Source organism: Cottoperca gobio, chromosome 4 (genome assembly GCF_900634415.1).
Source record: "Cottoperca gobio chromosome 4, fCotGob3.1, whole genome shotgun sequence".
Lineage (NCBI taxonomy): Eukaryota > Metazoa > Chordata > Actinopteri > Perciformes > Bovichtidae > Cottoperca > Cottoperca gobio.
The window spans coordinates 22,100,678-22,121,427 of record NC_041358.1 but is presented as its reverse complement, the minus strand read 5'-3'; the positions used below and the strand labels follow the sequence as shown (position 1 = coordinate 22,121,427).

The 20,750-nt window shown below is 40.0% G+C and overlaps 2 protein-coding genes across 5 annotated transcripts; one reads left to right on the top strand and one right to left on the bottom strand.

The window, feature by feature from the left end:
- The first annotated feature begins 582 nt into the window (after nt 1-582).
- On the top strand, nt 583-7,863 carry serbp1a (SERPINE1 mRNA binding protein 1a). Of its 4 annotated transcripts, none has more exons than XM_029429880.1 (9): nt 583-948; nt 2,371-2,554; nt 3,090-3,245; nt 3,385-3,459; nt 4,274-4,348; nt 4,538-4,709; nt 5,803-5,847; nt 5,982-6,200; nt 6,479-7,863. In XM_029429880.1, exons 1-9 carry the CDS (start codon nt 693-695, stop codon nt 6,533-6,535), a joined length of 1,239 nt encoding a protein of 412 aa, XP_029285740.1. In that variant the 5' UTR covers nt 583-692; the 3' UTR covers nt 6,536-7,863. The 4 variants fall into 4 exon arrangements, with proteins under 4 accessions (XP_029285740.1, XP_029285743.1, XP_029285742.1 ...); XM_029429883.1 differs by having other exon boundaries at nt 584-948; nt 3,388-3,459; nt 4,541-4,709; XM_029429882.1 differs by having other exon boundaries at nt 584-948; nt 3,388-3,459.
- il12rb2 (interleukin 12 receptor, beta 2a) lies at nt 7,436-20,399 on the bottom strand. The gene is made up of 16 exons (XM_029429879.1): nt 20,256-20,399; nt 19,848-19,963; nt 19,267-19,527; nt 18,387-18,510; nt 18,106-18,287; nt 15,488-15,630; nt 14,989-15,124; nt 12,972-13,045; nt 12,300-12,510; nt 11,985-12,176; nt 11,432-11,533; nt 11,138-11,284; nt 10,595-10,726; nt 10,325-10,421; nt 10,110-10,197; nt 7,436-10,025 (listed from the first exon to the last, which is right to left on the bottom strand). Exons 2-16 carry the CDS (start codon nt 19,918-19,920, stop codon nt 9,582-9,584), a joined length of 2,406 nt encoding a protein of 801 aa, XP_029285739.1. The 5' UTR covers nt 19,921-19,963; nt 20,256-20,399; the 3' UTR covers nt 7,436-9,581.
- Nucleotides 20,400-20,750: the final 351 nt, after the last annotated feature.

The window sequence follows — 20,750 nt, the reverse complement described above, 5'->3', positions numbered from 1 at the left end:
GAAGTGGTGCTAAATGTCTAAATACAAGTGGGAAATATTGTTTACCTACCAGCACATGCAAAGTTCAGAGAGGGCCCAGGACTCGAGAGTATTGTAAATACTTGTTCTGAGGAACATTTAAATAACAGGACAGTCCAGAGTTTGTCACTTAGCGTTCAGGAAGATTTTGTCAGTAGGTGTTGTAGTACGTTGACCTTTCTTCTAAACACATCTTCCTATTTAACTGAAACAGATCAGGCACAAACATATACACCTGCTATCTCCCTTAAAGGTTTATGAAGGTATTATTTGCGTATAAAACAGGGGTGACGGAGCCGTTGAGACATCTTAAGTTTAAAACTGACAAACTGTTGTAGCCCACAGTTTTACGGTATGGGGAGTTTTTTTTCAGGAATCAAAACAAGAGTGTGTGTGAGGGCACCCATGCTTGTCTCTAAAGAGGCTGGCAACACTGGATAAACTGGCATTGTGGGTATTGTAGTTTATCATTGGATTATTGCACTACTAAATCAATTGCATCTCATGTTAAAAAAAACTACAAGCCCCACCCACACCAACCCCGAGGTCCCGGATGTCTATCGCGCCGGAAGAGAAGAAGGTCCTTTTCCCAGCCATCTTGTGGCTTCATCTAGCGAAGTGTTCGCACCAAGCCTCGTAGAATCGGAGGAAAATCCTGCTGAAGGGGCGCCATCATGCCCGGACAAATGCAAGAAGGTTTTGGCTGTGCCATAGCCAATCGGTTCGACCAGTTATTTGACGATGAGTCGGATCCCTTTGAGCTGCTGAAGCAAGCCGAAGGGAAGAAGAAGGAGGCTACTACTCCTGGTGCCGCCAAGAATTCAACCCTGGCTTCCAAGCAGCCGAAAAAGGAGTCCCAAAAAGACAGAAAAGTCCCACTGGGTGATAAGAAGGAGGAGAGCCAAGCACCTGTTCCACTTAAGAAAGATGGTAAGATATATTTTTTGCGTTTTAGGTTTTTCTTAGCTAAGCTATGATTAACATTTGAGGCTAACGGCTAAGTTGCCTACTAGCTAGCAGCGGTTGATAAGCCCCCGTGACATGAGGTCCGCATGGCTGCTTTTTATGCCGCTGTTGTCTGTCAGTTGCTACAATGATGACATGCATACAAACGTGTAAATTAATGGGACGTGTGGAGCTCAACCGATTTGGTGATAAACGGTTTGCAAGCCAACTTGTTTTGGCTTGTCCCCCACCCCCATGGGCCTTGTTGGACAGGCTGAACCAGAAAGCCTGGCTAACTATAGAAAGTGGCCTTGAAATGGTTTACATGTTACTCCTATTAAGTGGTGCTTTTCAGTAAACCCACTTGTTGCTTATTTTACCCAGAATTGACCAAAGGTAGGTAATTTCGATCGTAATTTTTTTTTTTAATGTGTTAAATAAAACCTGCGTGGATAAGGGAAATATTCCACGTGGAAATACAACTTGTCAAAGTAATGTGATTTGTAATACGTTAACTTAAACGTTATGCATTTGCAGGTGGACTTGTCAGACATTAGCAGCAGCACCGCTTTCATGGTGATGAACCTCGTGGTTGTAGTGTGGGGCGTGTGAAATAAAGCACAGCCTCCAAACTGCCACTTCCCATTTGCGCACAATACATGCTCGGTACACATGCTCGACCTGCCCCAGATCATTTATTTCCTATTTTTTCTATACCAAATATTATCTTTGTATATTGTCATATTTAATGGCATGTAGACTGTAGTATTAGTTTGCAGAATTTAAACATTCAGGTATCTACGTAAAGACAGTAAGTTGGCCATTATTACCATGTAGATCTGCCAAGTGGCCTCATATCCGTGTACTTAGAGAAGATGAGACAGGTGCTCAGACTATGGTTCACCCAGCTGCTGCTGTGTAGTGGAGGGTGTCTATTTTGGTAGCTGTTGATTTAGGCAATGGGTGGGACTTGTTGTGTTACTCTGGGACAGTGGCACTATACCATGTGCCATGGAGGGTGAAATACTATGTAGACATTCATTAAATCCACAGTTGCAGGGTGATTTTAATCATCACACTTTTAATTCAGACTAGGAGCTAATGAATGATCATATTTCTGATCTTCTAAAGTAAGAGTACTCTCCTCTGTGAGATTTGTTATGCACTCACTTGTTAACATGTATATCAATAATCGGATTACATTGTAGATAGTAGAAGTTCACACAGTATTTAATAAATGGATCCTATCAGTTGCTTTTAGTTTAAATCTGCACATTAATTGGAATTATTTGCTCCATTTAAACAGAACAATTGCCTCCTCTTCTTTCTCTTGTCTGGGGCTCCGCAGTGGGTCCTCATCTATCAGTGCTATTGGTCCTCTAATCCTCCTGTTGTGGTCAATCCTAGGTCCCGGCATGAAGAGAATGGGCCACAGGCCGGAGGGCGATGGCTTCAGACCCCAGGGAAACCAGGGAGAGGGGCGCCCCCCCACAGACAGAAGGCCTGTGGACAGGCGGCCCCCACGTCGATTCGAAAGGCCTGCTTCTGACGCTGGCGAGAAGCCTGAGGGAGGCGAATTCTCAGTGGAAAAGTGAGTTTGTATTCTAATCACAGACATTTTAACCGAAATATATGAAGAGGAGAGTGAATCCACTACTGTTAGACATTTTGTTTTTCTATCTACAGAAGAGCCAAAAGCAGTACTCTCTTTGGGGTGGGGTTACAGTTAAAGGCGTTGCTTACAATGATAAGGCTTAGTATGTATGAGTTTTGCCCAAATATCTATACGTACACGTGGCTCACCAGTTTACTTGTGCACAATTCTATCACAACGGCAACAAAAAACTAAATTGGAAAATGTCAATGTAGATTTTTACCAAATTCAAACTTCAGTCAACATCAGGTTAAGTTAAAGGTCATGATCACTTTTTTTTTCTGTAGACTTGTAAATTATCTTAATTAACTGTTAAGTTAATTAATGTCACCTGTTGAATGCATTGTTTTCTGCTGTTCTTTGGTAATCTTTCTGTCCACTTTGTCACTTTAAGGGGGGAAAAACCTGTAGATGACCTTCCTTAGATCAAACTTCTGACGAATTTGACCATGTTACTCGTTCTTCTCTTTAGACCCGTTGGTGATAGACCTATGAGAGGACGTGGTGGTGTCGGTGGCGGTGGCAGAGGTGCCCCCCGTGGAGGCAGAGGCCGTGGCATGGGTCGCACTGATGGCTTTGACTCTCGAGGAAAACGTGAATTTGATAGACACAGTGGCAGTGACCGATCGTAAGTACTTTCTTTAGCTCATATCTATCAATCTCTACATTTCTGTATGTTTATGCAGTGCATGTGTCATTGACCCTGGCTAAAGCTAATGTTCTCTCAGTAATAATAATAATAATAATAATACATTTTTATTTATAAGCAGTAGTCTGAAAGGTGAGGAGAAGCGTGGTGGAAGTGGCTCTCACAACTGGGGCACCGTCAAGGATGAACTAAAGTAAGGTCATACACTAGCAACATAATCTGAAACATGAGAGGTTGTGGTGTTGCAGAACACCATAACACTTTCTTACTGAAAACTCACAGAAATAACACTTCTGCATGTAGGTTTTTCCTTGTATGATGTATTTTTAGAAAACACTTGATGGTGATTTATAGTCCTCTCATTCGATACACAGGATAGGTAGGTGGGTATGGTAGGATATTCACATGTTTATTCAGTTAAGATTCCAAATCGTATCCTTGTTTCAAATTATTTTGATAAGACAATAAGTCAAAATACACTTGGTAGTCAGGTATTTAAGTACCATTTGTTGAAATTAAACTGGCACTTCTCCAGCTACCAGTCAACAAGTGCTCAACTAAGGTTCTGTCACCCCTAATGCCCTCCAAAAATTGTACCTTCATGGAGGTTATAATCTATTTTTGTTGTAACTGTAAGGTGTTATGGGATGCTGAATGGTATGATGAAAATATGCCATATGAGATACCGTTTTATATTAATAAAGCTATATTAAGGTTAAATCACTTCTTCCGTTCTGCAACTTTCATAAAGCTATCACTATCCAATAAAGTTAAAAAAAAGAGAAACATCAGACTTGTATGAATAAAATAATATATAAAAAATTAATAGAATAAAGTTGACACCTATCAAGAACAATTGAACATTGTAAATAAATGTTAATATAATGTAGCACAGCAACAAGGTACAAACTAAAGCCATGAATAAGCACAATGGAAGTATTCCTTATTAATACCCCGGTTCTCAATACCAAACTTAATGATATTCTTTTTTCTTTTCTTTTTCATAGCGAGCTTGACCAATCAAACGTTACTGAAGAGAACCCTGAAGGAGAAGAACATCCACCTGCTGACTCTGAGAACAAGTAAGTTCTTGGTTTTTGTCTTAATATGTTCTAAACAATAAATTGTGACAAGATTTCGGTTTTGCTGTAATTGATAAAGGATTCATAACTTACATAGTCACTAGTGTTAAAAGCAAGAACACCAGCAACCAATCCAGATTTATATTAAACATTAACGCTGTGATACTGTGTGCGTCTGTGTGTGTGTTGAAGGGAGAATGAGGTTGAGGAAGTGAAGGAAGAAGGTCCCAAGGAGATGACTCTGGACGAATGGAAGGCTGTGCAGGACAAGGAGCGGGCCAAGGTGGAGTTCAACATCCGTAAGGCCAATGAGGGAGCTGATTGGAACAAAGGCTTTGTGCTGCACAAGTCCAAGGCAGAAGTGAGTCAAAACCACCGTTGCTCATTCTGAATACATCCATATGGGGTCCATCGCAAATGAGACAATACATTTTTTTCCAAAGTAATGAGATAAATGTACAAATGCTACACCCCACCACTATTGGGGAAAACCCAAATCGCTTTTGATTTATCAGTGAAGAAACTAAGTAGGTCTGGGCGATATGACTACATATACAGTCAAAACGATATAAAAATATCTATAGTATATATTTATATAAACTGTTACTATTGCAATGTATATAATTAATTTTTCTCTAATTTCACTTATGTTCATTTTGCACTAAAGCTCTTAATAACATTAGTCAAGTATTTCATAGGAATTAAAGTATTTAATTCTCATTTTAATATAGAAAAATCAGCCTTACCATTTATTTATTTTTACTTAGACTTTATTTAAATGCAAAAAAACATGCTATATCGTTATTAAGATATAAAATTATGATAGATTTTTTCCAACCCTTACTGTGAGGCTGTCTACACAGATCAGGTACACAAGTGTTGCATCAGTTTCCTGTGAAGGACTGCTGTGTGGCGAGGCTCACTGACGATCACTTCCTGAATTAGCTGCAAAAAAAAGTACAAAAGAGCTTTAATAGCTGCACATCAAATGCTCCACTCAACCACAGGACTAGGTGAAAGTTGTAGCTGCCTGTCATCAGTGTAATGTAATTTCACCTATTTGTTTGTCACGTTATACTCGAGATGTCGTGCAGAAAATGTCTTGCGCAATAAACAAAAATGCAATGTAAAGCAACAGTAAATTAGTCACTGACGAGCATAGTTTTGCTTGTATGTGCAGTAAACACCTTGTCTCACCTTCATTCTGTATTTTTATTTAAGATTAAGAACAATTGAGATTGAAACTGTAAAATAGGCTAATGCTTGCTGCTCATACTCTGGCTGGACTCAAACCAATGGTATTTACAAGTGAGCCAAGACCCACATTGAGTCCGTCTGGTTGGAAGATGGAGTTATATGTAACATTGTTTTTTGATTTATGATTAGATTGTACAAACATGATTTTTCTTGGTATATTGTTAATGTTTGTATTGTTATGCATTTCTCCATCACAGGACAAGAAAGAAGAAGTTATTGACCCTGAGATTGAGGAACCCAAGGTAAAATCTCTACTGTTGTTGTTGTTCAGTGTCTGAACTCAAATCATGTGAACAAAATAGACCACATTAAAAAAATTACAAGAAAATCTAAATAGGCTTTTTATCTGATTTTGTTTTCTTTTTTTATAATTCAGCTTGATGATGAGCACCACTTCCGGAAGCCAGCCAATGACATTACGGCCCAGCTAGAGATCAATTTCGGAGATCTGGGCCGTCCAAGTCGTGGACGCGGTGGACCACGTGGTGGCCGGGGCGGTCGTGGACGTGGTGGCGGCGGCGGCGGCGGGAGTGGGCCTCCTGGCCCTCCCAGCGCCGAAGCCACTAGGCAAATTCGTGCAACAAGGACTGACAAGGTAGATAATCCTATGAGAAATTTAGCTGTTGCGTCATGTCGTCAGCATCCATGTATCTGCATTGAAAATGAGTTGTTTTCTGGACTCAATGATCACATTGCCAAATTAAATAAGTGTTTGTTGTTGGAATGTTACAGATGAAACTTGAATTCTTGAGTCATCTTGAATGATTTTCCTGACTGTCAGTCACCCCTTCCTTAGAATTATTTTCATCCCCTTCACATCTTTTAAATGTTTGAATTTTCTAACTTTTCTACTTAATGTTTGCTTTTCCTCAGTCATCTGCGTCTGTGCCCAACGTGGACGACCCAGAGGCCTTCCCAGCCTTGGCTTAAGTCCCGGCTGCTGCCCCTCAGGCCTACAGGAGCCTCCTGAGCACCTCCACTACGAGGCTTGCATGTTCCTGGATCCTTCAGCAAAGTGAAATGATGAAGACTGTCATTAACTATGGCATTCAAAGTGAGGACTGAGTTTTACCCAATAAAAACAAAACGAAGATGGAAAAAAAAACAGAAATTAACAAAAAAAAACAAAAAGAAAAGGACTTCTTGCTACTCTGGAGCAACTTATTGGTAGAGGTTTTGTACTTGGAAACAAAGTAGCAGGGATGTTTTCATACAGTATTTTTTTCAGAGGTTATGCATTGTCCATTGATTGAATTTTTGTAATTGCTGCTTGAAAATATGCATTTTGAAATGTAAGCATAAGAAGGGTGTCTTTAGCTTGGTGTGAGCCATTGCTTGCTCGCTTTGAAATAAGCACTGTTGAGCTCCAACCCAAGCTCACAAGCGCAGCCACACCAGGTATTTCTGATGAAGTTAAAGCTTCACTGATAAAGATATATGGATTTTGTTTTTCTTTCTTTAGCACTGGAGTATTGTTTTATATTTTATACAGGAGGTCTATTCTTCTATGATCTTTGGCCTGTAAATCTTAACTATTTTCATAAATTCTTTTGAGACTGTATTTCACATGGTGCAAATAGGATGCATCTTGATCTTTGATCAAGCATTGCTGCCTACATTTGATTGCATTGATAAAATGGCACCTACATCTGTATTTAGGTTCTTTTGTACTGAAATGTTCTAATAGTGGAACATTTGGTCATTTTTGCAGAACACATTGCTGATTACTCCTAAATTTGCATTGATCCTAAGATATTTGTCAAGTGGCTCAATTTAACACCCAAAGTTATTCCATGTGTTCTGATTTCTAATGTTTTTGGGGTGCTTCACTATCCTATCTCATCCTCTTCCTCCCTGCCTATTTCATCTTTGGTTACAGCCATGTGCAAGTCAATTAATGCCTTTTGTTTTACTTTAAAGAGTGATACGGAGAGGAAGTGTCTTTACACAGTTGAGATGTGGCTGTAGTCTTCTGGAAGCCTTCAGACCCTGTCCGACTGTTAACACACTTCACTTGAGCATCCTTCCACAGATGTAAACTCGGCTCAGTTTCAGTTTGTTTTTGCATTCTGTTCTGTGCTGATATTTTCCTCCACTGTTGACTTGCCCTGTGGCTTCCGAAATGGCACCACTGCATAATTGCTCTGAAAGAAATACAGTCGTTCATTGTGTGGAACTGAAGTGCTCTACAAATGTGTGAATTCTAGCCCTGCTATTAGAGACCTCTGTCGGTAAATAAAGATGGTCGGTAAATCTTTTGCATTGTCACTTATTTGACCCTGCCTGCACACAGGCTTTTTAATTTAAGAGTGTACAATACTTGCGTTGTTTGCTTTTGCTTACACCCACATTTCACAGACAAACGCCTGGCAAAGCTATTGAAACCACTTAAGTGGTAGTTCCGGCTTGTAGACTATAAGTGTATGTAGTCTTCTGATGTCGAGCCGTATCGCTGGATAATATGTAATGAATTTGTACGGTATTTTTAAAATATTGAAATGCCGTCAGTTTAAAAAAAACCAATTGCAAATCTTAAACATTTTTGACGGGTACATCTTAGCTCCCAGTCAACATTTGAATGTGAAGAGGAACTTTAATTTAGAGTTTTGCAGACAAAATTGGGCTACCTTCCAAATCTCTTATCTCACATGAAAGTTTTTGGTCAACCTCCCAACTTGGTGTCCTCCTCGCTGCCTTTCAGCCCTCCATCCTGACCCACTGCTGGGCTCCAAGGGGCTCCTTGCTGCTGGGCACTAAGCACATCCATGCCATGTCTGAGAGGTGGCGAGGGTTCTCTTTATAGGCGGTGACGCCAATTGAGGAGACCCGAGTGGTTGTAAGGTCTGTCTTGCTGGACTAGTGGTATTGTCGGTAACTAAGTGTTCAAACTATTTAACAAGGGACAATTAAAAATAACTTTTATACAGTTTGACTTCTTTTAGAACCAGTGCCCTCTGCTGGCCATTAGGAAGAATGCAGACAGACTCACAAGGTGAAAACAACACGCTGCTGCAGCTGGTAATTATTTCTTCATAAAGCACTTACTTATATTTCAAAGTACTCAAAACTGCTTCTGTTGTAGTTCCAGCTACTGTAGGTGTCTCCAGGACCCCATTTAGCCATGATGACAAACACACAGACTCAAAAGGTGAAAACGTTAGCAGCATTGCACCACTAACAATTCTGAGAGTTGATTTACCTTTTTCCTGTTTTAGAGCTAGCTAGCTAAAATAGATGGAAATAAATGACAATATCTGATGTCTTGCAGTGCTAATTATAGTTATAGTAGTAGAAGCCCATCATATGCCCATTTAACACAATCAGCAAAAAGCAACTAAAATAGTATTTGGGTAATTTCATTACTGGGCTTTTCCAGACATTTGAATGATAAGCTCTGCTATGTCGCTCTCTGTCTGTCTCGCTGTGTGTGTGTGTGTGTGTGTGTGTGTGTGTGTGTGTGTGTGTGTGTGTTTTGAAACATAATTTATAGTAGATTATCAGTGTTTTCTTGCCAGAGTCACAACACCAGGCGCCTGAACTATCGCACTAAAAGGAAGCTAACGCCGTTGTATATCTTCAAGATGACAGGTATGGGTGTTTTCACTTTGCATTGATGATATTGGACCATTGATCAGTGAATCGACGTGACACCCCTTGGTATTAGTGTGTGCAATGCTGCTATGAAGAGAAATCAATGGTAATGCATGGAATTAAAACAAAAGTACTTTTTCAGTCAAAAATGATTACTGCATAACAGCTCTGGAAGATTTCAGCGAGAGAGCTTCTCGTTACAGTTCTGATTTCACTGAGCAAGGAGGTAGTTCATGCACATCTTAGCAAGATGTATGATGCAAAAAAAGAGGAAACCAGTCACCAAGTCCAGTTATTGTGTCTGGGCACTTTCGTTTAGCCATCCTCTTCCTCTAAAAATGGTTTTCACTCAAAGTTCATCAAACCAAAGAGTTCTGGTTTCAGGTCAACACTCACTGTTCTGAAATAAGTCACTGCAATCAATTTTGACCGCATTCAGAGTCAACTTCCCTCCAAACTCCGGGTGCTCCATGAAGAAGTTGTGACTGGGGAAGAAACCCAGCATGTCGACAAACTCCTGATCCTCCTCGTCCATATCTCCCGGCCCGTGTGATGAGAGGTAGTCGCCGGTTGTGTTGGTGTCCAGAGAGGTCTGCGGCTGGTCGGAGTTGTCTGAGTCGTGGGAGAAGCTCTTGATGTAAGTGGTCAGAGGGTAGAGCAGTGCGGCCGGCTCCGTCTCAGGGCTCAGGCTGGTTTGACGAGGGAGCTGCGAGGAGACGTTTGCACAGATGTCAATGCTCTGCTTGGGAAGCTCCTCTACATCCACCAGGATGGGCTCATCTTCCTCCGCAGTTACACTGGAGTTACTCAGCTGCAGGCTTATCTTGCCCTGTTTTGAAGTGGAAATACAGGCTTAAACTATGAACAGTGGGTTGCAAAGTAGTTTGTATTTTATCCACTTTTACATAATTACCTTCTCCTGGGTATACTCTCTTGCCCACTTGCTGTTTGCAGGATCTGGTACAACATCGAGCATGAGGCACTGGAAATACACCCAGAACCTGAGGGGGAATGTGGAAAAACACAATTTATTTTTTTACAATTCTTGTGTGTTTTCTGCAGAACAGAAAAAAAATGAAAGGTGTGAGCTCGTTTCACTTATAAACCCATATAGACTCGCTCACATACCTCTGCTTCACTTCCAAGCTGTGGCACAGACACACCAGAAACATTAAGATCGTGGCGGCGACTGCACACATTATTAGGGGGGATAGTGGCGTCTCATCTGCAACCGGGACAGATGGAGATGTAAGATTGCAGCATATACATTTGGCTCATCTGGTACAGTCCGTTAAAGGTGCAATGTGTAGTACCGAACCACTTGCTCCAAAGAAATAGTGAGAATCATTTCACCTCAATCTAACTATTCCTTTGAAAAAAACTTGTGAAGCTGCTTACTCTGTATGAGGAACTTGACCTTTTGCCCCTCAGGGCCTTCTCCTTGAGCAGTTGAAGCAGTTATCCACAGGTTGTAGAAAACTGAAGACAGGCCTTTGATGATATGCATCCTTTGTGATGCTGGTACAATGTCTGTAGACACACAGCAGAGGGAAGTTACACATGTGACCGTCTGCATCCAAAGAGTGCATGCTACAAATGAGAGGTAGCACCATATTCACTACGAGTTTCCCACTTAATCTGTAGTCACACTTCAGACAGAACCTCTACAGATGGAGAGTTGTAGGCATCCATCTCCTTTTTCTATTCTTATTTTACTTTTATTTTATTCACTGTCATTATTCATTCATTCGAAATATATGACTAAGATTGTTTAGCACAAATGTATAATTCTTACACTTTGTTTGGCCTCTCATGTGGAGAGTTGTTTCCATTGTTAAAAGAATAAAAAATAATGTTTTAAAAACAGATTACATGCTAAAAAACAAAACAAGCCATCGCCTCAATGCACAAGATGTTTCAGTACAGATAAATGGTTCTTACAAGGCTTCTTGTGTCCGCTGTCGTTCTCTAAATAGATGATATAATTAGTGAGACAACCCCTACGCTGACCCCTGGGAATCTCTGTCCAGGTCACTTTCACTTGGTTTCCCTCAACCTTATGTTGGACTGATGGACCAGCGACTGGGGCTGCAAACAAGAAGCAGAAAGTTAAAAAGAAAACGGATGACAAATATTTGAAACAATTTACTACTCCTGTTACTAACTGAAGTTGTGTTTCTGCTATTGAACGATACATTATCAAATCAACACTTTTATGGTCTTCTTAGATCTTACCTGACTCCAAAGAGGTGACACCTGTAAATGTGGTCCTTCTCAATAAGCTCTCATTAGACAAAACATATACTGCTCCCTCGTAGCACTCAAATGGCTTAATACCTACAACAGAAAAAACAGTAGAGGAAACACAGAGTATTTACTAGGACTGTGCCGAATAGTTCAAAGCTTCTTTTATAATGTTGACATTCATATTCTAAATCAACATTTGACATGGGCACAGTTTATTTTCCGATGTATTTACATGTATATTCACTTCAGTTTGAACCCTGTATTCCTCACAGTTGCAGATAAAGATTAGGCCACACTAATATTATTAGTATTATACTATGTATTGCATTAGATTCCAGTGGTGGCTGCGTGGGATTGTTTCTGACTCACTATATCATTTAATCTGATGAATCTCTTTATTCATATTGAGGATTTGAATAAAGAGATATGATAAAGTATGACGACAGACACTCAAAGCTTCATTCGGAAACCTCAATAGAAGAATCGAATGTAAAACACGGCGTTCGGTAACAAGTCTTTACTGTAACACTACATGTCCCACCTGTAACAACAGTATGGTTGTCATTCCTGCCCAGTTTGACCCATCTGAGCTCCTCCAGCTTGTGGCCCTCTGGGTACCACTCCACCACATACACTGCGTGCCTCGGTGCAGTGTCATGCTTTCTCCAGGAGATGGTGACCCTGTCTACAGTTACGTGCATATCTTCAGGAGACTGAAACTGCTTAACCTTCACTACAAGAGAGAAACATGCAGACATTAGTTTCAGTATTACTGATGCATCTCGTAACATGTCTGCTCTCCTACAAAGAGTGGCCTCATAAAGCTGCAGACATAATTACACAAACACTAAATTACCTTTTGTGTGATGGATTGTGATTTTGGCAGGAGGGGACGACCCTTTAGAGTTGCAAGCCCACACTGTCACTTCACAGTTGGCACAGAACGGGACCGAACAGTTCCTGGTATCGGCACTAACGTTAGTGATGGAGACCGGTCCAGAGTTTGGGCTGTAAACTCTCACTTGGTACACTATGATTTTCCCTTTAGCCGTGGAAATGTTCAGCTCCTGCAGTCAGACAAATGTTTAAAAGTGAATTATTGAGTTTGACACCATATATGTGCTCTTGTTGAAGGAAAAATAAATATAATAATTGTCTTGTCTTTACAGGCTGCTCAAAATCAACACACTGTGTGTAAGAAACACCATTTCTGTTCAGCTCCTCTTTTCTTGTAAACTGAAACTGCCATCAGGTTTCACTTATCTCTCACTGTGACATTAAATGAGTGTGTGTGTGCGTGTGTGTGATGTTGTTAGGGTGTCACCACATCAGTGGTCAAGGGTTGACCTTTAGTTTGTGCAGAAAGTAATAGTAAAACAGGAAGACCAGAAAGCGTTACTACGGCGACAACACCGCACACCCACAAAGACGCAGAGCAGGAAAGGGAACACATGAAACATGTACAGCGGTGTGTTTTATCCGTCACAATCCTTCAACAGTTCTTAATTAAACAAGATTTAAAACTTACCTTCCAATAAACTCTCAGGGATTTAAAGTCAGAGGCCGGTTCTGCGTACCACACATCCAACTCTTTGGCAGGAGCTAAAACAAAAACAGAATCTGTCAGATGTTTTGTTTTCAATGAATGAGTGATGATATATGTCTTTAATTTAGATCTCTTAGGCGTTATTCCTAACTGATAGACTTTAAAATACCCTATTGGGGTAATTAAATGACAAAATAAATGTAATTGTTATCAGTTACAGTTACTGAGAAATTAAAATGTTGGTGATGATTTCAAGTTTCACGTTTTATTTGTCATATGCAAGTTAACACAGCGTCAACAGTACAATGAAATGTGTGTGAGAGAGACAGCATGTCAGCTCAGCAAAATCAGCTAAATTAAATTATATATATATATGAAATATTTTAAAATAAGTACTATATACAATTGAGTTAAACAATAATTACAAAAATTACATCCGAATATATTCCTTTCCATCCATAGAATATAGATTAATTCTGTCTGATCGTTATATATGTTCTATTCATGTTATATTGAAGAACTTTTAATAAAGGTTTGATCGTAAACAGTGTTGAGTACTGCTGGGAGGTTTAAGTATATATTTTTAGAATTTGTCAGCTTTATTGCCAAGTTTAAAACTTTTATTAGAAAAGTAATCAAAAAGTAATAATATGTAATAAGTTACATTATTTTGAAGAAGTAATTATAACAGTTACATTACTCATTACATTTTTAATAAGGTAATTAGCCATGTATAACTGATTACATTTCACCACTGCCTGTTGGTGAGTTCAAGTGCTGTTGGAAAACTGACACTTTATTGTTAGCTAACATTGCACTGCAAGAAACTACACAACTATAGCACTGATTTTAGTAAGGCCAGCAAAAAAAAGGTATTTAAAGTAAACAATTAATACATTTTGCAACTATTGTTATAATTTGTACACATACAGCAGTGGGGTCTGTGGAAAAGGATGTTATTACTTTTACGAGAAAACTAATTGTTTATCGTGGTAGATTAGTTTTCTCAATTATGTTTCAAGATGATTTTCATACGGTCCTGGATGAAACCAGCGGCTGCCTGGAAGATCAGAAATCACATGTGTGGCTTAGACACGATGTACTTGAGCAGGATACACATACAAGTTTAATTAATGTGTTCAATAGATTCTTAAACAAAGAACATGTAAGCACTGTTTACCAAAAACGTCTCTTCAGCTATTTCTACTGTGATCTCTGCTGCTGCACATTCATATCTCATATATCAGACTTTTATATCTTCACACCATCAGTATTAAAAATATGCAGCGATATTTCCCTTTGCCACTTCACTTTTCTTCACTCTTGCTCAATGATTAAAACAAACTCAACTACAGCTTACTAATAACATGTTATTATAGTCTCAGTGTAAGCCACTGTGCATAATGTATCTTATCACTAATGAATGGTTTCGCTCTCAACACACAACCCAATAAAGTTTCAGTGGCTTACAGGTATCCTGCAGACAGTCAGTGGTGATCTGATAACTGACATTACTGCATTATCTGATCTAGTTCATAGATTCAAGTGATAATGTTCAGGAGCTGCAGGTTAAAGTGGTATTATTGTTGTTACTGGTGTCGCAAAGACAACCAGAACGTTTTCTGTTTTCCTTAAAGCCACGCAAATAGCAACCGCACAAGACATTTAGTTTTTCACACTTGCTTCTTCCACAGTGCAACATTTACTCTACTGGGGATGCAAATAACTTATATTGATACTCTTTGATAACTGGGGATAGTATACCGATAGCTACTGATGGATAAACAAAAAGCGCTATCCTCTTCCTGTTTTGGCTGTGAAATGGTTGACTCACTTCCTTTGTGCCGTAAATCCAGCCTTCGTTTTTCCCGGGAGATCGTACCCCATCACAGATATAATTGCATAGTGAAAGCTAGGCTTATAGGGAACCAATCTAAATGCATTGTGCATTCAACATGTCAACTTTTACTTCATAATGATAAGTTAAAGTTTTGCTTACCTTCCTCTTGAGTCCAGCTGGATATGTTTGTGCTCCACTTACTCCACAGGCCGGTGCTGAATTTCGTTCTGGCTCTGAAATGGTGCAACGTGTAGGGCTCCAAAGACGGCACCTTTACCGAACTCATCTGCACAACCTGTAGGAGATAATATATGTGTTTTTCATCTTATTTGAATTGATTTAAATTCACTCATCAATGTTCCAATAAAGTGCCATTTAGCATCACACTGAAGGAACACCTGATAGAGGACAAGTTGTCAAATTTCAACTTGTTTTTTAAACTTGTGCAACAGTGTGAGTTCACCTTTGTGCACATAGACCTGACACTCATATCTGCCTTTAGCATTGAATCAGCAGAAGACTTATGAGGTGTCCTCATGCAGTGACTGTCTGTCTTCAAAAGGTTTAGGTGACCTTCTGCAGTATCTGTTGCAACATCTTATTGAAAGTCCCTAAATGTTCTAAATCTGCACTAATCTGAACAGTTAAGACTTCTAACCGAGTCTGGAGAAGATGCCCACGTCTGTGCTTCTGCTCTGTATTGGATCTCCAGGTGTTGAGTCCTCACAGAGTGCTGCACTTTGATGATGCACTCTCGGGAAGAGCAATCCGGTTGACCGAGAACAGGAGTCGATGGCATGGCTGCTCAGATCAACACAGAATGGTCGGATAAATAAAAATAAAAACAAGAAAACGTTATAATACCAAATGTAAATACAAAGGCTCTATAACTAGATGTCAGTATTCAGATACAGCACATGTTAACACAGGGTACAGTATATCTCAAAAGTGAGTACACCCTTTAGATTTTTGCAAATATTCTGTTATATCCTTTCAGGGGATAACATTATCCTACTGAAACTTTGATATAACTTAAAGTAGTCAGTGTGCTGCTTGAATAACAGTATAGATTTATTGTCCTTTGAAAATTACTCAGTACACAGCTGTTAATGTCTAAACAGCTGGCAACAAAAGTGAGTACACCCCATAGTGAACATGTCTAAATTGTGCCCAAAGTGTCAATATTTTGTGTGACCACCATTGTTATCTAGCACTGCTTTAACCCTCCTGGGCATGGAATTCACCAGAGCTGCACAGGTTGCTTCTGGAATCTTCTTCCACTCCTCCACGACGACATCACGGAGCGCACGGATGTTGGACACCTTGCACTCCTCCACCTTCCTCTTGAGGATGCCCCACATGTGCTCAATTGGGTTTAGGTCTGGAGACATACTTGGCCAGTCCATCACCTTAACCTTCAGCTTCTTCAGCAAGGCCGTTGTCATCTTGGAGGTGTGTTTAGGGTCATTATCATGTTGGAAAACTGCCCTACGGCCCAGTTTCCGAAGAGAGGGGATCATGCTCTGCTGCAGGATGTCACAGTATATATTGGAATTCATGTGTCCCTCAATGAAATGCAGCTCCCCAGTGCCGGCAGCACTCATGCAGCCCCAGACCATGATGCTGCCACCACCATGCTTGACTGTAGGCAAAACACATTTGTCTTGGTACTCCTCACCAGGGTGCCGCCACACACGCCGGACACCATCTGACCCAAACAGGTTTATTTTGGTCTCATCAGACCACAGGACATGGTTCCAGTAACTCATGTTCTTGGATTCATTGTCTTCAGCAAACTGTTTGCGGGCTTTCTTATGCATCGGTTTCAGAAGGGGCTTCTGTCTGGGGCGACGGCCATACAAACCGATTTGATGCAGTGTGCGGCGTATGGTCTGGGCACTGACAGGCTGACATCCCACTTCTGCAACCTCTGCAGCAATGCTGGAAGCACTCGCACGTCTATTTTTGGAAACCAACCTCTGGATATGACGCTGAGCACGTGGACTCAACTTCTTTGGTCGACCCTGGCGAGGCCTGTTCCGAGTGGAACCTGTCCTGGAAAACCGCTGTATGATCTTAGCCACTGTGCTGCAACTCATTTTCATGGTGTTGACAATCTTCTTATAGCCAAGGCCATCTTTGTGAAGCGCAATAATCCTTTTTTTCAGCCGCTCAGAGAGTTCCTTGCCATGAGGTGCCATGTTGTCCAGCATTCAGAGAGAATTGTGCCCAAAACACCAAATTTAACAGCCCTGCTTATCATTTACACCTGAATCCTTGTAACACTAACGAGTCACATGACACCAGGGCGGGAAAACAACATCATTGGGCACAATTAGGACATGTTCACTATGGGGTGTACTCACTTTTGTTGCCAGCTGTTTAGACATTAACAGCTGTGTACTGAGTAATTTTCAAAGGACAATAAATCTATACTGTTATTCAAGCAGCACACTGACTACTTTAAGTTATATCAAAGTTTCAGTAGGATAATGTTATCCCCTGAAAGGATATAACAGAATATTTGCAAAAATCTAAAGGGTGTACTCACTTTTGAGATATACTGTATATGCAGAAATACTGACGTTAAATTGATTACCTTTTATAATCACGTTTTGTAAGATCATTTCATAGATTTTAAGACCTCATCGCCACTTCCAGTTCTAACCGGTTACAGATTTGAACTTACATACATAAGATATTTATTAGACTTTATTAAAGACTATTAGATATTTGTGTAAAATTGTCATAATAAGCATATGAATTATTGAGTTGTGGTCAAAAACATGTTTTGTGAGGTCACAGTGACCTTTGACCTTTGACTATAAATTCTAATGAGTTCATCCTCGAGTCCAAGAGGACGTTCGTTCCCTCCGGGCGTTCCTGGGTTCAAGCAAATTGATACGGACGTATGGACAACCCCGAAAACATAATAAAACACAAAAAAGGGCACACGTGATGACGTTTTGATGCTTTCTTTACTTTAAAAGCAGCAGCAATGAAAAGATAGGATTCCACTGAGGTGGTCGTCGCTTAGTGAAAAGAAGGATGGAGGGAGTTTATCAACCATCATAAACGTAATTATTAGTGCGTACACGAAGGACACGTTTCACTGCAAAGAAGCGTTCAAGACTTCATTATGACTTCATCTCTTACAAACAACTGGAAACTTGTCATAACACATGATGAATATATACTGGCTCTCTTCTCTGCACAAGTTGCCAAGAACTTCTTCAAACACTTGACTGGGTGACTGAAAACGTGCTGCAGTCTTACCAATGTCCCTGAGTGTGTAGTTCATGGTGATGGACACTGCAGAGCCCAGTTCATTTCGTGCTAGGACCCACACAGAGATGAGCTGCACAGAGCTGGACACAGGGATACTTGCTGACTCTAAAGCAGTTTCCTTACTGTTCAGCACTAGTCCATCTGTGTGGTTTCTAGATACAGTTCTCAACCTGAAACACACAAAGCCACATTGCATTTGCCAATAGATACAAGCAATATGATAGAATTGTTTTGTTGACTTCTAAATGAGGTTTTGTTTTTAAACTCACCACAGCACTACTTTATTCGTTAGAAAAGTATCTCGTCCTCTGTCCCAAGTGCAGAGCACAACTTCCCTTTCATTATCTTTGACCTTGTAGGTGCAAGAAATGTTTTTAGGAGGCTCTGGTAGATCTGAAGGACAAACAAGATGAATAATGAAATGTAAAGTATTGAGCAGAGAACATAAACTTAACAATCAGGCTAAACAAGGTTTTAAAAAAAACATTTAGGACTTTTAAATAAGAAAGTAATATTATTACTGAAAGATGCCTAAAACTGGAATGATGCATGTGTCACAATAACAAGCTTGTCTTTAGTCCTCATTTAGCAACGGGTTTGTGGTCAGAACTTATCACATTTCTATCTTTGACACTTCACTGCTCCCAGCCTGCAACATGCGAACAGTGCATAATTTAGAAGAGAAAGCAGAACCAGTTGTGCCTCTTTTTTTTTAACAACTCTTGTAGCTTGAACAGTTACAGTCATGCCTTAAGATATGAAAGTCTCATCTTGAAACTCCACACGCCATGTACTGTCAAACATCCTGCAGGAATTCTGTGTATATTCACCTGAGAATACTGCGTAAGTGTAAAATACATTTGGTGAGTGATTGTATTATTGTAGGATTGGACAGTCGCTTCATTTGTATCACCGCTTAGTCTTGAAACTTTGATGCAATCTTTGTTTTGCATTATTATTTATATTTTTTAGGTATGACAATTGATATCTAACAGGGGAGGTGTCCCAATAAGACATGTTTGGCTTCTAACCTCTCCTGCACAATGTTCTAACTTTTTCTAAACTTTTTTTACTGTCTTTTTGTGTACATATGTGCAAATAAACTCAACTTGTGTCAGAAAGGAATGCTTTCCTTGGTTTCATACTCACATCCAGTTGAGATGTCCAGTCCACAGGGGTTCAGAGAAGTAGGACAGTTACACTCACAGCTGAATGTTCTCTTCTTGGTTATGTTTGTCACATTAAGATATATAAGAGCAGGATTTATTTCTGTGTGTGTCTGTGGTCTGGGCGGATGGCCGCTCCGCATGGATCCCTTGCACTTGCAAGTAAAGTTGCAGTTCACTGTAAAATTAGATCCTTGCTGCACCACAGGTCCAGCGCTGGACCAGATGTGACAGCATTTCTCACCTAAAAGCAGGAATGATGACTTATATAAACTGCATGGTCATAACATATCGTGTGAATGTAAGAAAGAAAAGTATCATGGATTTGTTGAATTTCGAGCAGAGGAGGAAATGTAATTCTGCAAACCTGCTTTACACAAAATACATTATCCTCCATCATCCTTATGCAGATGCAAATTTTATCATTGACAAAACACACACACACACACACACACACACACACACACACACACACACACACACACACACACATGCATGCAGTGTAATATAGTGTAATGTAGTGTAATGCAGTGCAATATAGTGTCCACAGTAGTCTGAGTTTACCTCTGCAACACTGCACGGCCATCACAATAACAGCAGTGAAGATGGTCCATGTTTGGGACATTGTTGCCATCATTAACTGCCTTCTTTATATGTCTTTTACATTGTCGCTAGCTCACCTTTAAACAAGGAAAAACACACAGATGCATGGGTTCAATCATGTTTTGGGATACAGCGATTGTAAATGTATAATGATTGATAATAATGACGATTAAGTTAATGATCACAAGTTTTAATCTGGAAAACAATTCGGCACTTTATGAATCCCCTGACCTTTGTCGCTAATGTTGTCCCATTTATAGTAAATTGAAATGATGTATACATTTCAGGCAGAGCCATATAGCGACGCATATGACAGCTGCGTACCGTCAATAATGCCGGACGGTAATACAAACAGGAGGTCATACTCACCAAGACATCACATATCAGTATCATATGAACCTGTAATGCCTTCTGCAGCTCTATCTGTCAGCTGTAAGTCTTCCTGACATATTTAATAGAGCAGAGTATCCAAAGTGTGGCGAGCTGACGGCGGAGACTCCGTGGTGGCTGACTGCCGTCTCTGGTGTGAAGCGAAAAACTTCAGTCACAAACTAGTTCAGGGAAGCTGAAGCTCAGAGGCTGTGCAGATCGTCAAGTATTAGCAAAGGTGGAATGTAACCAAATAGGTACATTTTATGCAACTTTACACTTACAGAGGTACATACTGTAGGCTACTTTGTCCTCAACTGCACCAGCTTCAGTTACTATTTACTTTGCAGAATACACCTTTTTTCCTGTCTAGTAAAAACCATGTGTTTCCTCATTGGGTGATTTCCGATAAACTAAAGGATTAACTGTTTTCCTAACTACAGCAGTAACATCACACACATGAATGCAATAATAATAATAATAATAATAATAATA